Source organism: Triturus cristatus, chromosome 11 (assembly GCF_964204655.1).
Source record: "Triturus cristatus chromosome 11, aTriCri1.1, whole genome shotgun sequence".
Classification (NCBI taxonomy): domain Eukaryota; kingdom Metazoa; phylum Chordata; class Amphibia; order Caudata; family Salamandridae; genus Triturus; species Triturus cristatus.
The window spans coordinates 164676688-164695974 of NC_140594.1; the positions used below are offsets into that span (position 1 = coordinate 164676688).

General features: G+C 47.6%; 1 protein-coding gene across 3 annotated transcripts in view; it reads right to left on the reverse strand.

Moving 5' to 3' along the window:
- The window catches only part of SETD1B (SET domain containing 1B, histone lysine methyltransferase), a 476309-nt gene that overhangs the window by 151542 nt on the left and 305480 nt on the right, over positions 1–19287 (reverse strand). For all 3 annotated transcript variants that reach the window (XM_085633203.1, XM_085633202.1, XM_085633201.1), the window contains exon 12: positions 10739–11332. In XM_085633203.1, the coding sequence (XP_085489329.1) occupies positions 10739–11332 (594 nt within the window). The remainder of the gene's footprint in view (positions 1–10738; positions 11333–19287) is intronic.

Here is a 19287-nt window from a genome sequence, read left to right on the forward strand (position 1 = left end):
TGGTGCCCAGCACTGACCCTGAAAAATATTCACAACCGTACTTACCATTAACCCAATTTTCTTCCATGGGGGGGAGGGTAGGTGTCCACTGTTGAAGCAGGGTTGTTTCTCCTAATTTCTTTTACAAAAAACAGGGTTAAGCATGTGGTTTTGGCCTTCTACAAGAATTGTTTGGTTTAGCTTTTTGTACTGCGGTATCAGATTTGTTGGGTTGCCTCTCCATAGTTGTGGTAAGCACCATAGGACGGTCATGCTTCCACCAGTTGGGGATTCTTTATAATTTTTTACTATTCTGTTTTATGTTCTGCAGCAGTGCCAAATGTGCTAGGCTTGCCAGGCCTTATGTTGACCTGCCTGGGTGATTGGATGGGTAGTGTGTGTGTGTGGGGGGGGGGAACGGGACAAGAGGCAACAGTCATCTGAACACATATCTTGACAATAATTGGGGGACAATGAACAACAGTCATTGAATGGGAGGCTTTGAAGGCTGATGTGCGGGGCACATGTATTAGAACGGTTTGTGGGGTGCTTTGGAGACTTATAGCAAACCTAAAACGTCAGGAGGACCGATTGGCCACTCTTCAGAAACAGGTGGCCCTTGCGGCTGGGGACTGTGCTGCCTCACTGGAGGCTCATAGAGAGGTACGCTCTCTCTGGGACACCTTAGACAAAACAGGTCTTAAATCCTATTGCCAATTGTTGAATAGAGAGGGGGACGAATATGGTAAACTTTGCATGGATTCTAAAACGTGAGGTGGAGCTGCCCCTCCTTATCTCAATAGGGGGCGCGGAGGGTAATCTGCGCGCTTGGTGCCACGAAGTACTAACGTCGCTCTTGGACCGCTTTAAGGTAGTATATAAGGCAGGGCCTCTGGATGTCGAGGGTAGTACGGAGGGCTCTCTGGCTCGGACAGGGCTCCTGCAGTTGCAGAGGACAGCCATGTTAGAATTGAAAAAGCACCTCACGTGGAGGAGGTGGGTGTGGCCATTAAGACTTTACGCAAATCCAGGGTCCCCGGCGGGGATGGGCTCCCAGCAGAAGTTTATCGGGCTTATTCTCGGACTCTGAGAAATAAACTGGTTGAGGTTTATCGGGAAGCTAAACTATGAGAGAGGGAGTGATATGCTTAATGTTGAAACCAAGAGGGGATCATGAGGACCCATCCGCTCATAGGCCCCCCAACTATGCTTAATACCGACAAAGATTTTATGCAAGATTCTGGTGACACGACTGGGGGAGGTTATCCGGGATCTAGTCAACGAGGACCAATGTGGTTTCTTGCAAGCACTAAGTACAGCGCATAATATTCGTAGACTGACATGTGCTACATGCTGCCCTGGATATAGAGGAGATGATGGCCCTGTTCTTATTGGATTTAGGTAAGGAGTTTGATACGGTGGAATGGGCCTTTCTCATGGCAGTATTGAGAGGTGTGGGGTTTGGCCCCAATTTCAATGCCTGGATTCAGCTTCTATACACGGAGACCTCGATACATATTAAGGTGGGAGGGCAGCTCTCCGACTCTTAGAAAGAAACTGGTTGAGGTTTATCTGGAAGCTAAAGTTAAAGGGTATCTACCGCAAACAATGAGAGAGGGAGTGGTATGCTTAATGTTGAAACCAAGAGGGGATCAGGAGGACCCATCCGCTCATAGGCCCCCCAACTATGCTGAATACCGACAAAGATTTTATGCAAGATTCTGGTGACACGACTGGGGGAGGTTATCCAGGATCTAGTCCACGAGGACCAATGTGGTTTCATGCAAGAACTAAGTTCAGCGCATAATATTCGTAGACTGACATGTGCTACATGCTGTCCTGGATATAGAGGAGAAGATGGCACTGATCTCATTGGATTTAGATAAGAAGTTTGATATGGTGGAATAGGCCTTTCTCATGGCAGTATTGAGAGGTATGGGGTTTGGCTCCATTTTCAGTGCCTGTATTCAGCTTCTATAGATGGTGATCTCGATACATATTAAGGTGGGAGGGCAGCTCTCGGAGTCTTGGCCGCTGGGGAGGGCTGTGCCCTCTCGCCTTTGTTGTTCGCGTTGGCGATTAAGCCACGGGTGCTATTGCTGCGTGCAGAACTAGCCCCCAGGGGCATTCAGGTGGAGAATAGTAATACTGTAGGCTCGCTCTGCGCGAATGATGCATTGGTGAATATTCATGTGCCTGCAGAGTCCATTCCTTTGTTGATGAGGCATTTGAGCGATTCTGGTGTTGCCTCAGGACTGAAACTTAACATATGTAAGTCCCTGGTATTCCCCCTAGGGAGACAGATTGGTAAACACACCCTACCTCAGTTGCTGATCAGGTAGGGTGGGGGGGGCGGGGGGGTTGGGAGAAATCGGAGGTCCAATTGCCATATTTGATTACTCATTCTGCAGGGATTTGGGAAAGGGTGGTTCAGAGCGTTCTCCGTAGGGCTCCCTTTAGTAGGGAACTGAAAATTTGGCACCCTTCAGAAACAGACTCCTACATGTCTATGGAGCTGTGGCGAGAAGGGGGTTGTCTGAAAGTGGGTGACCCCTACTCTGGGGACATCATCTCTTTCCAGGAGGCGCAGGACACCTTTGGGGTAGGACCGGCTCATTTTCTTCATTATGCTAAGGTGGAGAGCATGGCCAAAGATCTCTAGGTGGAATTCCCGGCGGCCCCACATTCATCGGGTGTCCTCGAGGGCCTCGTAGTATGTGGGGTTGTGCCATCTCATCAGTCATTTCTACAAAGCCCGCAGGAATGACCTACCGCCGCTGCAGTGCCCTGTGCGAAGGGCATGGGAGGGTGACATGGAGGTGCTGATCTCCGATGCGGATTGGGAGATGGCGATAAACCTAGTCTATACTGTACCGCTTCAAACTATTACATTTCTATTTCATACACCGCAAATATGTTACCCCACACAGCATTAACAGGATAGACCCCAAAAGGAATGCTGCCTGTTCGCGATGTGGGAGGGTAGGCGCCACCTTTCTGCACTTAGCCTGGCAATGTCCTTCAGTTCAGTCCCACTGGGCAATGGTGGTACCTCACATAGAGGCGGCCACGAGGATTAGTGTCCCATTGACTCAGCTTGCCTGTTTATTGGAGTGGTGGTGCGCCCTAGAGATCGTAGGATCCCTCACAGATTAGCTCAACTGGCCCTCCTCCTCGCGACGAGGCGGGTGGGTATTGGGTGGATGGAGGCACGGGCTCCGCTGCTGACCGGTTGGTTAAAGGATTTGTTGGAGTGGGGGGCTGTAGAGGAACAACACATGTGCCTCACATGTTTCGATGACGGGGCATCCGCAGCTATATTACAGTGGGTACAACTGCTATGTTCCAAGAAGATGGGGCCCGCCCCATAATGATGGCTCGGGAGGGAAGGATTGAAGGGTGCCAGAATATCAAGCTCTCTAGATTTCACAACAACTGAGTAAGCATTAATATGGGACTGCAGGGTTTGGAGCTCAATGCTTTGGTTCTATTTTATGTTGTCTTATGACACCCTCGGATACATGTATATTCCATTGCTGTAATGTAGATCTAGTTGGTCTGCATATGTTTTTAACTTCTGTATGCTGATGATTCTCTTCCGGATTTGCCAAAATGCACTTTGTCAGGGCCCAGCTCCAGAAGGTGCTTGCCCCCTCTCCCCCACAAACGTGTTGCATCTTGCATGGAATAGTCAGAGGACTTGCCACAATTCACCTTTACTCCAGATATTGCTTCAAAATCTCCCAGTGCTTGGATCATTGCCTGGACGTCTGAGCACCTCCATCAAGTACAGTAACAGATCATCCTCTCACACAGAAATGCAGAGCAGGATGCCCTTGATCTGCAGACTCTGAAAACAGTACGCCTGATGTACGGTGAAGGCCAGCGATTCCACTGCAATCATGAATAAAGGCAATGGAGGGCAGCCCGTCTAGTTCTCTTTCTAATTGTGCTAGGTGCAGATATAGGCTTGCCTGTCTGAATTCTGGTGGTGAGATAAGTGCACAAAGGCCTAATCCAGGTTAAAAATCCCAATTAGAGTCCTGTACTGGCCATAAGAGTAAATCCCACAGAAAGGAATCAAAGGCCTTCTCATTGGCAATTGACAGAACTAATGCCTTGTGGTGGGTCCATGCTGAAGCATACAGCACCCATATCAATTTCCTAATGTAGATCATAGGGTTTATTTTGAGTATATCTCAATCGGGTCAGTGTGTATGAATCACTCGACCCTAGGGATAAGATAAGGATAAGTCTGTTTCCCAGTATCTTGTTCAAAATCTTATAATCCACATTGAGCATTGACAGCAAGTGATTTGAGGATACCCTCGACTAGTCCCTTTCATTTATTTAGGAGGGAGACCACAATAGCCTGCCTCAAAGTGGGGTGGGGGGTGAAGGACCTTGTGATCTGGCAGCAGTATAAACCTCGCCCGCCTTGAAGCCAATACATTAATCAATGTTGCTTAAAACACCACTGGGAGTCCTTCGACTCCAGGGACCTTCACCCCTAGCCAGCTCCTTAACTGCAGCGTCTATCTTCTGTACTTGTATATCAGTTCCCAGAGCGAGGGATTACTTGCATTGGGGGTCTGAGTCTCAACTCCCTGATCACGTAGGCATGCATAGTATGGTCATCTGGAGGCTCTGCACCAGCACAGAGACCCTTCATAGTAGGTTTTAAACCTACATTTATCTCAGAGTGGGTATAAACAATCTGATTAGCCGCATTATAGATTTGCAATACAGGCGTGGGCCTCCTGTCCTGATCAATTAGCCATGCCGTTAAACGACCTGCCTTATCCAATTCAGCATGTGCCTTTGAGAGGTAACTTTTGTAGTCATCTCTCTACAGCTGATCCACTAAGTGCAATCACTTTTCCTTCTCTTCCCCAAGTATTGAGCACCTGGATGGGTCTCAGTGTCTCTCAAAGTCTAACAGTTTTTTCTGTCTAGTGACTTGTGCGAGCAAATGTGCCCAAACTCCCGTTCTAGTAGATAAACAATGTTTGCGTACTATGGTTTTTAAAGCCTACCACTACGTTAGCACTGATGAAGATGCACCAGCATTATCTGTAAAGTAATTATTAATTGTATCACCCAGTTTTGCCTTGGGATCCTGGTCCTCAGAGGTCTTCAGGTAGGTATTGTCATTCTAGGCATATCTCATTGAATTGCCAGCAGCAGGGGGCTATGAACAAAATATGATTTTGCTAGGTAATTTGTGTGTGACCCTAGAATGGAACATACCAGTACATAGGAACTTTTCCAGCCTGAAAGAGGTCAGGCATACAGGAGTAATGAGAGAATTCTCGACACGAATCCGCCAAGAGTCCCACCTCCCAGTGTTGTGGCCAAGATGTGAACACCTTAGCAATGCTATTCGTGTGTGATTCGGGAGTGACAGAAAATATATCAAAATCTGTATCAGCAATACAATTTAAGTCCCACCCATTATAGTTTATTATTTTAGTCAAATTATGTGGTGCCAGGCCTTCCAGGAAGAGTTGGTGGTCTGTGTTAGGAGCATTCACGATGATCAACGCTATATCTCTCCTGTCTAATCTACACCCCATTATGATGCACCACCCCTCTTTGTCTACAATTTCGAACAGTGACTGAAAACGGGTGCCCGGCCTGATCCAGATCAAGACCCTATGTGTGAAGGCTGAGTAGGATGTGTAGTAAAAGTGCCCGCACATCTTTTATGAAGTTCCCGCCCTTCTAACTGCATAATGTGTTTCTTGGGGATACGATATGTCCCCCCCCCCCCCCCCTTCCGTTAAGCATGCACATTGAAACATTTGGTAGGGGTGCTGAGACAGCGTACAAACCCTTTTCAGGATCTTAATGCAGCCAAGCTCATATTGTATCACCATACTGAGACATCTTTACCTCCCTGCCATGCAACAACCAGTTTGTGGAGAGAGCGGACACCTTGCACCCAGCTCAGTCGGGCTTTCGTTCCTCTCACAGTACCAAATTGGCGTTGGTGGAAGTGTCTGAGGCTATTCGAGAGTGCTGTGATGCCAGCGGGAGAGCAGCTTTAGTGCTGCTCGACCTGTCGGCTGCATTTGATATGGTGATTGTTGTTTCAGGGTCAGCCTGGGGCTGGATTAAGTCCTTTTTGGAGGGTCGGGTACAACAGGTCTGGCTTCCATCTATCTCACTCCTCTAGTCATACTGGCTGAGGATTTGGGGGCTAAGGTGATCGCCTATGCTGACGATACCCAGCTACTTTTCACCTGGAAAAAAGATGAGAAATCCGTGGCGTCCATTCAATTCTGCCTTTCTTCGGTATTTAAGTGGCTTGCAGGTGCCCAATTAAAATGCAATGAAGACAAGTCGGAGATACTCTTGTATGGTAGCTTTCCCCCTGGTTTTAGAGATCTGATCTGGCCGTCTGAGTTCCTGCCACCATCTTCTAGCAGTAGCACTGCTAAGAACTTGGGAGTTTGGTTTGAGGATAATTTATCTTTTGCCACCCAAGTAAAGAGACTTTCAGGGTGTTGCTTTGGCCTCCTCAAAATCTTGAGAAGATTCCTCCCACAGGCAGCGAAAGAGACAGTAGTCCGCACGCTCATTCTCTCCCGCCTGGATTACGCTAATGCGCTTTATGTGGGGATTCCGGCATACTCCCTTAAACTTAAAGTGGTGCAAAAAAAGGTGGCTCAGCTTTTGGGAGAGATCTTCTTAAGAAGTAGCGTGCACGGTCATCTCCGCTCTCTTCATTAGCTTCCTATGGCGGCCCGGGTGAAATTTAAATCTATCACCATTGCCCATTGTGCTCTGCATGGCCTTGGGCCAACCTATTTTCAGAAAAGTTTCTCTTTTTATGCTCCAGGGAGACTGCTACGCGCCTCCGCTCTTCGCCTAGCTAAGGTTCCCCGTTTTCATTGGCACAGGCCGGGTGGCTGTTCCCTCTCCGTTTTGGCGGCTCAGGCCTGGAACGCTTTGCGGCTTGAAGATCCTGTAGCTTTTAAAAAAAGTGCTAAAAAATCATCTCTTTGTTTAGCATGGACATGATCTCAGTCCCTCTGTGTTCGCGCCGGGACACTCCTTGGAGTAGCTGCGCGTGTTAGAAGACTAATTAACATAACCATCCCACCAATACCACTGACTAATCAAGATTGTGTGATGTCCCAATACACACCTATAATGATGAATCCGCAAACACAAAGCGTAAAAACCCCAACATGCCTCAACCCAGGAGAGCAATATTGAAATATACCATCCAAACTGTCAAAAACTACTGGTGATCCTAACTAAAATCGGCCATACAAGTGAGTGCTAATTCTTTGGGATGGAAGGGGGAGGGGGAGCAGTGCCGCCTAACCCCCTCTTTTCTTGCCTGCAGCAACCTTTTGCTGGGATGGGGCGGTCTCTTGAGTCTGGAGGGATTTGCAGGCATGAATTTGTGAGGTCCCCTGACCTACCAGCAAGAAAGAGCGGGCCCGTACAGGTGGATAGGAAAATTGTACCTTTTGTTGTATGTGTGACTATAAAGGACTTCTTCCCCCTCTTTGATCAGGAAGCCGGTATCCCGTAAAAGTCTAAGGTTAATAGTTGATTTGTTCAGACTCACCGGAGTGGATTATTTTTTTTCCTTCTTTTAATATCTCAATATTTATCATAGTGGCTGATTGGAGGTATTTAGGAATCCTTGGCCCTGAAAAATGCCCCAGACCCATTAGGGATATTTAATAGAGCAGAAACATGTTGGCCTAATTATTGAGACTGCATGAGCTATTGTTCTCATCATCCATCTCACTTGTTTTTACCTTACCTGCGGTCCCCACGTAGTAAATGTGTCCCACCGGGGTACTGTGAGATATTCTTGATCCACTGATCTGGGTCCCCTCTTTATCCAGTAGTTTTTTCAGCTAAGAACTCTTTGCTGCTCGGAGGCAGACAGAAGGTCTAGTCCACCCTGGTGGTACTGTCCTACCAGAGTGGGCAGAGGTTGACGATGATTAAGCATGACACAATTACATGTGTGAGGCTTCCTATTCCATAAGAATGATCTTCTCTTCCACATGAACTAGGACAGAATTTACGTCCAAATTGGACCGACAGTCATCTGCCTTGAGGTATTAATACTATTAACTCCTATTCTATCTATAGCTGCCACACTGAGTTGCTATAGTTGTAGGTCTTAGGAGGGTGTGCGGAAGATTGACCACCTCCTCTATTCTTGTGTGTTAAGAACCCTGCCCTGCCTTCCATGTCAGGCATATCCAGCCAGTAACACACTTCTGTGGGGTCCAATTTACCAGCCCTACACTTCGGTGGGGTCCATAAAAAACAAAGAATTACCATCTACTGTTATCCGCAACTTGGCCGGATGTAAGAGGGCATAGGGCAGACCAAGCTCTCTGAGCTAATTCTTTGCTGTTTCGAATGATGCTCTTGATCTCTGCAAAGCAGCTGTGAAATCAGGGAAAATTGGAACCCGCACATTCTCCACAGCAAATGGGTCTTTCTATTGTTCCTGCCACAAGATAAAGTCCCAGTCCCTAAAATGCAACAGTCTCACTACAACAGGTCTTAAGGGTGGCCCAGGACTGATGGGGTCTCGCAGGAACTCTACACACTCTTTCCAGTGCATAAAATTTGGACAGACCCTTAGGCGCAACAACTTTCTGTAGCCAGTCGTCCAGAACAGAGATCATGGACTTTCTCTTAAACTTCTCAGGCAACCCAATTACTCTAATGTTATTTCTACAGGCCCTGCCCTCCTGGTACTCTACTCGATTTTCTCAGTGGTGGCTGGAGAGAGATACTGTACAGCCGACTACCTTGTGGATTCTCTCCGCCACCTTTCTATGGTCATCATGCAGTAGGCCAAGATTAACCACCAGGGCGTCAATCTTGTTTTCTAAGACATCCCTAATGGACCCGATTGCCTATAGAATGGCATCCACTTTGTCTCCGGTATCAGGTTTGCCTGAGTAACTCTGATGCATGGGTTTACCTAGCAATTTACATTCCTCAGCCAAGGGCCTTGCAGTAGCATAGTCACAGCATTTCTGTGTTCTACAATGGCACAAGAAAGGGTGACATTTCGGGACCACAGTCAATAGTGTAGTCCCCGAGAAAAGAGGACAGCAGGGGGGTGGGGGCAGGAGAATCTAGACCTCCACCAATTATTAATGGGCTCTGGACCCCTCTGGAGAGTGGACTCAGTCAATCTGAAGCTTGATGTTCTACCTCAGAGACTAGTCAATATGTAGGGCAGTACCAAAACCTTCTCAAATCAGGCATCCAGTATTCAGACTCCTAACTTGCATTCTCTCTCAGGCCACTACCCCCTCAGCATAGACCAGTTGCCTCTCACGCTCGAGAAGGCAAGCGTGCAGTGCTCTTTGTTGCAACCCACAGCTCCCGCTTTGTGGTAATAGGCCCTACTACGTTGAATGAAGGGACAGGGTGTAACGAGTAGGCCAGTCTCCGCTTGACCACTTGGGGCTCATCAATGCCACCAGGCACCGGTGAGGTGCGCCCGCTGTCAGATTTACTCTTGAGGAAATGGTGTGTGCCCCCATGGCAGCCCTGCTTCAGTTCCTAACTCAGCACAGAAAGCACCGAAAACCCCCAATGCTTCGGTAGCTATGAGCGGTCGGGCCTTTTGTGAGGTTCCACCCGCAAACAACATCTGCGCCGGGCTCCACAGCTCCACTCAAGGTGAGGAACTCTGTTATGGGGTCTTTGCCAGTAGTATCTGTATCTGCACTTCGTCCCCCCTACAGATACCTCAGTCTCCACATTGCTTCCCGTTGTGAGCTCGTCCCTGTGTGACTAGATTCACACCAAAATGTGGACAGGGAGCTTGTGGGAATGTGCTCCTCCCTCCATGAAGGGTAGCTCCACCCCCAACCAATTAGCCCACTTAACCCTATTAACTCCCCATATAAATTAAGCTTTTTTCCAATGTTCCAGTCAGTCTCTCTGCTTCCGTCAATCCCAACCCCTTCCATTGTAGTCATTCCCTATTGCTCGATTAACGTCACCCTTTCTTTTTTTCCCCATGGACACTCCACCCTATCGCCAGGTGATATTCTTCTCCAACGTTCCCATAGCGTGAGGTTTGCATCTACCTTCTTCAGGTCTTTCACTACCTTCTTTTATCTCAGCCACTGCTCACAACGTAGTCTTAAGTAACCTCCCTCTCTGCTCTCCTATAAACAACTTACTTTACATGTGCGTGAGATCTATGATTTCCACATGTTGAGATTAACCAGTTTAAAGGTACGCAGAAGCCAAGTCTCCAAAAGGTCAAAGTTAATAAAAAAGGTTCACTGTAATAAGATGAAAGAAGCAGAAGCTTGGTTTTGTACTGCTAAAAATGTGAGAGCAGATGAGCACACTAAAAACCAAGCCTTTATAATTATTAGTAATACATATTTTACAAAAGGAATATGACAAGAAACTGGTTTAGCAAATTATGACAAAAGCATAAACATAATACGACCAAGGAAGGAAGAAAAGCGTTGTTTTTGGCAACGGTTCCAGCTTCACTGTTTTGTTATGCGATTAATAAACTGGTTTTTGTACAGGAATCTAGCATCAAGGGAAACTAAACACTTGGGAAACCTGAAGAATATAGTATGCAAACATGCTAATAAAATATTCTTATTCATTTCAAATGTAATAAAGTGCAAGACTATAAATCCATTTAAGAGGAGAAATTTCTCATCAAGTTGTACTGGAATCTGAACAAAGGCAATTTATGGGAATATTTGGACAAGATATACTGTACCTGGCATTACTTTGGATGATGCTATATTTGTGAATTCTTTCTCAATTGTCTGAAGATGGATTTCTACATTAGCAGTTCTCTCGGGCACCACCAATGGCATAGGGACTGGAACCTCTGCTGGCATTGAAACGGGCTCTTCCACTAATACCAGAGGTTCCTCCGCTGGCAAGGCCACAAGCTCCTTTGATGGTTGGGCTACCTGTTCAGTCACTGGCAGTGCCAGCGGCTCTTCCACTGGCTCTTCATCAACGTCATTTTTAAGATAATCTGTTATGGGGAGTACTGCCTCTGCTTTCAGTAGCAATCTTTCATCCCTGTTAAGTTCTGTTACAGGTTGATAGAGAATCTTTTCATTTTCTTCCTTTTCGTTCTGTTTCTTGGAAACAGAAGATTCAATTTCTGGAACCATGGACTCTCTCATCGTGTTGTCACTCTCTTTTATTGCTATTGCTACTACTTCCTCCTCGTCCTCCATATCGTCATATTCCTCCTCCTCCCCCTCCTCTTCAGATTCAGAGCTGGATTCATATTCAGAAGATTCGTCACTTTCATCAGAAGACTCCACTTTAGACGATGCCACACTTGCTATGTCTTCTAAGGAAGAAAAGAGTTCTTGTTTTACTCAACTGTAAAATGCATACTGCAAGATTTTTTTGAATGCAGGGAAGAATGCATTCAAAGCACTGCAAAGTACATAATCATTTCATCAGACTCCCATCTCATGCATAATGGCCCTTCTCCTAGCAGTATCACAGAGCTAGTATATTTGCTGGTTTGAAGTCGCATGACTAGGCAGTCAAAGTTTGAACAAGTTAAAAACACTTATTTAAACCAAAAGCGTCCTGGAATTTCCATGACGGGGACTTAATGGGCCTTCTTGGCAACACAAAAGCAATACCATCTAAGACCTTGAAAAAAAAGGAAATTAGTTACTTACCTGTAACTACGGTTCTCCAGTATTGGTATCTTTCATAGATTCACATGCTTGAATCATCCTCGTCGTCATGGGAGTCCCACGGTATACATATAAAAGCAGTAGATAGAATTACTATAGGCTACCATGCAATGAAGAGTCAGTGCAATAGCCTATGCACTTTCTTTTTAAAAAAAGAACCAAACTTAACCAACAGCCAATCAGGCGACTGCACCCTCTAGAACAGTCCCAAGAGAGGCTAAGTTACTCAGATTTTCTACCGCACATCGTGTGAAAGGGAGTCTCCCTGAGCTCTGCTCAGTTTTCTCTGGTTATCCAGTTTTCTAGCAGTTTTCTCTCCAAATATGTCGGAATCTTCAAAGAAAGGTGTTGTAAGGAAGGATAAGTTACTTACCTGTAATCCTAGTTCTCTTCCAGGGGTATCCTCATCAAAGTCATAAGCACTGAATATTCCCGCCCACGTGCGGGGACCCCGGAAATAATAAAAATTATATATGGAGAACATATATATACAGCTCTGTATATGTATAAACATATAATATTTTTTCCCAAGCAAATGCAGCCCCCATAGAAGGCTAAACAATGTAGATACAAATATCCAATAATGCACCATAGGTATAATAATACACCTAAATCTCCTTTTTTTTTTAAATGAGGTAAAACACTCATGATAAAGGAAAAAAGAACACGGTGCAAAACACAGATCCACAAAACATTGTTAGCCTGCAGGCTGCATTGCAATACAATACCATAGAGACTGAAAAGCCTTGTACAGGTAAAAACTGGCACCGTGCCTTTAAGGCAGCCCTGACTCCAATATCCCATCATGCCTCAGGGGTGACCGTTGGGTCAGTTGTTCTTTGCGGGACCGTAGTCCTACACACAAAGATATATTTCCTCCATGTTAAATAATCCACTCCTCATAATTGCCTGGGGAGGCAGGTGGGTTGCTTATGACTTTGATGAGGATACCCCTGGAAGAGAACTAGGAGTACAGGTAAGTAACTTATCCTTCTCTTCCAGAGGATCCTCATCAATAGTCATAAGCACTGAATAGAAAAGCAAGCCCACCTTCCACCTGCAGGCAAATGAGAACTGCACTTTACATGGAGTAAAACCATTGACAAATTCAGTTATTGAACAGATTCCTCAAGGAGGCTTGTCCTACTTGAGTGTCTGCTCTGGTGTCCGAGTCCAGACAATAATGCCTCGTAAATGTGTGGACAGATCTCCAAGTGGCTGCCTTGCAGATCTCGGAGAGTGGGACATTATTGAGAAAAGCAGCAGTACCCGCCTTTCCTCTTGTGGAGTGCGCTTTAGGTCGAGCGACCAGTGGCTTCATGCGCCAGCTGATAAGCCAATTTAATGGCTGACACAATCCACCTAGCAATGGAACGCTTAGATGCAGCAAAACCTGTGCGGACAGCAACATAGTTAACAAATAAGTGGTCAGATTTCCTGACAGCCTTAGTCCTATCTAGGTAGAACTTTAGAACCCGCTTAACATCTAAAGAGTGCAACGCCCTCTCGGCTGGCGATGAGGGGTTGGGGAAAAAGGTAGGTAAGGAGATAGACTGGTTAACATGAAAATCTGACACCACCTTTGGTAAAAAAGATGGATGAGTTCTCATCACTACCCTATTCAGATGAAAAATTGTGTAGGGTTCTTTAGAACAGAGGGCCTGTATTTCACTCACCCTACGTGCTGAAGTGATAGCTATTAAAAAAGCGGTTTTCCACGTAAGGTGCTGCAAAGTAGCTTTATGTATGGGCTCGAAAGGTGAACTCATAAGTTTTGATAGAACCAAGTTCAGCTCCCAAGAAGGCGAGGGAGGCCTTACTGGGGGGTAAACCTTTTTGAACCTCTGCAAAAAATCCTTCACCACCTGCAGCTTGAAGAATGACTGCTGCGAAGGGGAGCGCCTATATGCTGTAATGGCCGCTAGGTGAACTTTAATGGATGAAAATTTCAACCCCACCCTGGCTAAGTGAAGATAAGGCAAAATCACTTCCTCCTGACATTTTGTAGGGTTAAACTGACGTTGCATACACCATACATAAACCTCTTCCTCTAACAGAAGTAAGAGTGTCTTGTAGAAGGACTCCTAGCCTCCTTCAGTATGGTCATACACTCCTGGGGAAGGTTTAAATGGCCCTACTGGAGGACTTCAGGAGCCATGCTGTTAAGCTCAGCGAGGGAAGACTGGGATGGTAAATCTTCCCCTGCATCTTGGTTAACAAGTCCGGTCTGCACGGCAGGCGCTTGTGAGGTCGGATCGACATGTGGAGGAGATCCGTGTACCACCACTGCCTCGGCCAGTCCGGTGCTATGAGGATCATCTTGGCAGACGAGTGTTGCAGCTTGGTCACCACCTTGGGGATCAGTGGGAGAGGCGGAAAGGCGTACACAAATGTCATTGACCAATCGATCAAAAGGGCATTCCCTATGGATCCTGGTCGATGGTATCTTGAGGCGAAGCCTCGGCATTTTGCGTTGTGTTCGTCCGCGAAGAGATCTATTTGCGGACGTCCCCACTCCTTGAAGATGTCCTCTAGCACCTCGTCGTTGAGTACCCAGTCGTCGGGATCTTGAAAATGACGACTGAGCAAGTCCGCTTTTACGTTGAGCTCTCCTGGCAGGTGCACCGCCTTTATTGAAATGTTCCTTGCTAGGCTCCAGTGCCACAGAGACTGAGCCTCCAGCGAGAGCGTCCTGGATCGAGTACCCCCCTGTTTGCTCAGGTAGTACATTGTGGTGGTATTGTCCGTTTGAACTAGAATGGGACTCGTCCTGATTGCGGGCAGGAACGCTTTGAGGGCTAGGTGGACTGCCCTGAGTTCTAGCATGTTGATGTGGTACAACCTTTCGCTGCTGGACCACAGCCCTTGTGCCTGTAGGAATCCCAGATGCGCACCCCAACCCTGCAGGGATGCGTCTGTGATCAGCGTCTGAGATGGGGGTTCTTAATGAAAAGGAATTCCCACCTGTAGATTGAGTGGCTTCAACCACCACTTGATTGACTGCCTGGCCGCTGAGGAAAGACAGACTGTTTCCTCCCACAGTGAATTCCTTTGGTCCCATTTGTCCTCCAGATCTTGTTGGAGAGGACGCATCCTCAACCTGGCATTGGGCACCAGGAATATGCAAGATGCCATGGGCCCTAGCAGAGACGAAATCTGTCTCGCTGTAGACAGCTTGTTGGTCATAATCTGCTTGCCTTTGTGGATCAGGGATGACCGTCTCTCCTCCGAAGGAAACACTTTTCCTACTGCGGAGTCTATAGTTGCACCGAGGTAGTGTATCCTTTGGGTTGGTGTGAAGTTGGATTTCTTGAAGTTCACCCTGAGCCCCAATCTGTGACACAGGTTCAGGCAGCGTTCCAGCTGTGAGTGTACACTCTGAGGCGATGGTCCTTTTATAAGCCAATCGTCTAGACAGGGATAGACGAAGACTCCTGCGCGCCTCAGTGCAGCCGCTACTACTGCCATGCATTTTGTAAATACTCGAGGGGCCGATTTTAGGCCAAATGGTAGGACCTTGAACTGATAGTGAGAGGTCCCCACTACGAACCTCAGGAATTTCCGATGACTCTGTAAGATGGGAACATGAAAGTACGCGTCTTGCAGATCCAGCGAAGCACATCCAATCGCCTTGCCGGAGATGCGGATATATCTGGTGAAGCGCAAGCATGCGAAACTTTTCTCTTTTGATATGCTTGTTTAGTGTCCGTAAGTCCAAGATGGGTCTGAACTCTGCTTTTGTATTTCTTTTTTGGATTAGAAAATATCTGGAGTAGACTCCTCTCCCTCTCTGCGCCCTGGGAACTTTTTCTATTGCTGATTTGAGCAGAAGGGTCGCTACTTCTTCTCTTAACATCTTGAGGTGTTGAGATGATTGTACAGGGTGGATCGAGGGAGGAGGGCTCCGGAAACGAAGCGAGTATCCATGTCGCAGTATATTCAGAACCCACTTGTCCTTTGTGATGGATTGCCACTCTGGAAGATGGTTTGCAATACTTCCTCCCACCGGAGCGGTGGACGGCATTGGAGGAAGCAGGCTCTCATTGCTTTCCTTGAGCCTTGTTTCCACCGCCGGCCTGGCGGTTATTTCCACGTCCCCTGGATGATCTACGGGACTGAAATTGTTGCTTCTTTTGCCCTTGTTGGTCTTGATTTTTCTGCCAGTGAGGGGTTTGAACCCTCTGCTGGTAGCTACGCCTGTCGGTTCCCCTACGGCGACGGAATTCTTTCCGTTTCTCTAGGCCCATGGCTTTCATGGTCTCGAGTTCTGACTTTGTTGTCCGCACGAGAACCGAAAAGCGAACTACCCGAGAAAGGCAGATTCAGAATTCTTGCCTGTGCTTCAGGTTTCAAGGCCATCAGCCTTAGCCAAGAGGATCTTCTGGCGGAAATCCCATGAGCATATGAGTGCGCTGCCAACGTTGCTCCATCCGCTGCTGCGCTGATCACTTGGTTTGAAACTAGACTGCCCTCGTGCAGGATCTCTTCAAAGTCCTTTCTGTCTTCGGAAGGCACTTTTTCTATAAATCGCTGCAGGGAATCCCATAGTGATCGGTCGTAGCGCCCCAGAAGCGCTGAGGCACTAGCCACTTTCAGACTCGAGGCCGCCGAGCCACATACTCTTCTCCCCCAAGAGTCTTGCGATTTACTGTCCTTAGACGGCGGCACTGTGGATGATGACACCACTGAATGAGTTTTTCTGGCAGCAGCAGTGATCACAGAGTCCGGTGGAGGGTCCGCCTTGAGAAATAGAGGATCCTCGGGGGCCGGACAATATTTCTTAAGAATCCGCGCCGGCGCAGATTTGATAGTCGCTGGCGTGAGGAAGATGTCCATTACTGGTTTAAGCAACCCAGGAACTAAAGGCAAGAGTGGACGAGACACCGCTCTCTCATGAAGGGTCTCGAAGATGACAGAAGAGGTGGTTTCTTGAACAGGCATGGGAATGTTCAACTTAGTCGCTCCTCTGCACAACACATCTTGAAAAGTGGTGATGTCGTCCACTGGCGACACTCTAGATGGTGGAGTATCTGTGAGTGTGGGTGAGTAATCCCTTCTGGAAGAACGGCTTGACACGGAAGATGAAGGAGACCTCAGTCGCCTTCTCCCCGACCTGATTGACTCTCTCCTATGAGAGGTAGACCTAGATCGCCTTCTGGGCGAGCGTGAGCGCCTTTGCAATTCTCTTCCTCGAGAATGGGATCTTGCTGGTCGTGATGGTTGATCCAGAGTTCTTAGTCTTGTTAAGGAATCCTTAACTGCCTGAATCATTGAAGTGTTCTGAGGCATTTCCCTGACGGGGCTCTGAGGCAGAGCATGGCCCTCGTCTTGAGATGTATGCTCCACTGGAGGAGCTGGAGAGAGACCAAACACCTCCGGTGATCCAGATCTTGATCTCGAGCCTTGAGAGGCTGAGGGTGAAATTGAGATCGGACGCGATGAATCGTGCTCCGATGTGGTATATACCACCCTATGAGGAGATTTGCGCCTTGATACCTTCTTAAAAGTCAGACGAATGTGTGACGTCTCCTGGTATCCCACCTCGGGGGACCGTCTCGACGGTGATAGGCCTATCACCGGAGACCTGGACTTCGACGCCGAATGGATCACCAGCGATGTGTCCTGCCTCGACGTCGAGAGCCTTGTCGACGGAGGGCTTGTCCTGGACGGAGGTCTAGAACCCAACGGGGAATCTCGCCTCGACGTCCCCATCTTCTCCGAAGATCTGGAGACCTTAGACGACGGAGGCCCCTGCCTCGACGTCAACTTCGACGGAGGCTCCTGCCTCGACGTCGACTTCGACAGAGGCACCTGCCTCGACGCAGACTCCGACGGAGGCAACCGCCTCGACGTCGACTCCGACGGAGGCACCCGCCTCGACGTCTAATGTTCAGACGATGATCTTTGCCTCGACGTCGTCAGCACCTTCGAAGAGGATCGTCTTTCCCTTGACGGCGAATCAGGTCTCGACGTCGAAGATCTTGCAGGATCTTTTGACACCGATTTTTGCCTCGACGTCAATGTAGATTTCGACGTCAAACGCCTGTGCTCTTCCTGCGACATCGACTTCTCTCTTGGTGTCGATTTTGACGTTGTGCGATGTCTTGACGTCGAACGATGTTTTCTCGACGTTGATCGGCGATGAGCCTCCTTCGACGTGGAAGGATATTTTCTTGACGTCGAAGTCGCCGACGACGAACAAATGCGCTTCGCCGCCGGATCGAGCGTCGATGTGGACTTTCTTTTGGAAGCATGACTCCCCCTGGACTCCTCACCTCTCAGCGAGTCTTCGACGCCAAGCCCAACGCCGATGGAGAACAGACAGAGACCAGCTGCTTCGATGTCAACCGCTCCGAAAGGCCATAAAGCCTAATTCTCTCTCTTTCAAAGTCCTCTTTGAAAGGTCCTTGCAGTGACGACAGGATGCAGAAGAGTGAGAATCTGGTAGGCAGACGATACACACCTCGTGTGTGTCTGAAGAGGCCTTCTTTTTGCCACAGGATGGACACGGCATGAATAAAGAAGGCATTTTTCTGACAGAAAAAGTTGCTAAATTTAGTCAGAAAACACGGTTATATGCTTCCCTGAAAGACTTTAACCAGAGGAAGCCCAAAAAATTACTAGAAAAGTAACAATTCTTGACTGAAAAGTCAAAAAAGAAGGGAGCTGAATTCCAGGGTCCTGACTGAAGGAGCCGGAAAGAACAACTGACCCAACTGTCACCCCTGAGGCATGATGGGATATTGGAGTCAGGGCTGCCTTAAAGGCACGGTGCCAGTTTTTACCTGTAGAAGGCTTTTCAGTCTCTATGGTATTGTATTGCAATGCAGCCTGCAGGCTAACAATGTTTTGTGGATCTGTGTTTTGCACAGTGTTCTTTTTTCCTTTATCATGAGTGTTTTACCTCATTAATAAAAATAAAAAATAAAAAAAAATAAAAAGGAGCTTTAGGCGTATTATTATACCTATGGTGCATTATTGGATATTTGTATCTACATTGTTTAGCCTTCTATGGGGGCTGCATTTGCTTGGGAAAAAATAAAAGCTGTATATATATGTTCTTCATATATAATTTTTATTATTTCCGGGGTCCCCGCACATGGGCGGGAATATTCAGTGCTTATGACTTTGATGAGGATCCCCTGGAAGAGAAGTGGGTTTCTGTTGCAGTAACTCCCCCACTTTTTGCCTGATAACTGATGCACTTTTCCTTGTTGTGCCCTGGGCTCCTGCCAATCAGGTGCCCAGGGCCTGTGTTCCTTCCCTAAAATCTGGCTAACAGCCCAAACCCAATTGGCATCTCTGGTCACATGTAAGCCCCTGGTAAATGGTACCCTAGGTACCCGGGCCTTGTGACCAGAGAAGGCCCCTAAGGGCTGCAGCACTTATTGTGCCACCCTTAGAGGCCCTGTACCCTGACACACACACACACACATTGCCTTTGCAGGCTGAGTGTCTTGGTGAAGAACAAAACAAAGAGTCGATATGGCACACATCCCTGTGTGCCATGCCCACAACACACACTGCCCTGGCATACCTCAGTCACCCCTCTAGCTGGGTGTCTTGTGCCAGTGGTGTGGGCACATGTGCATGA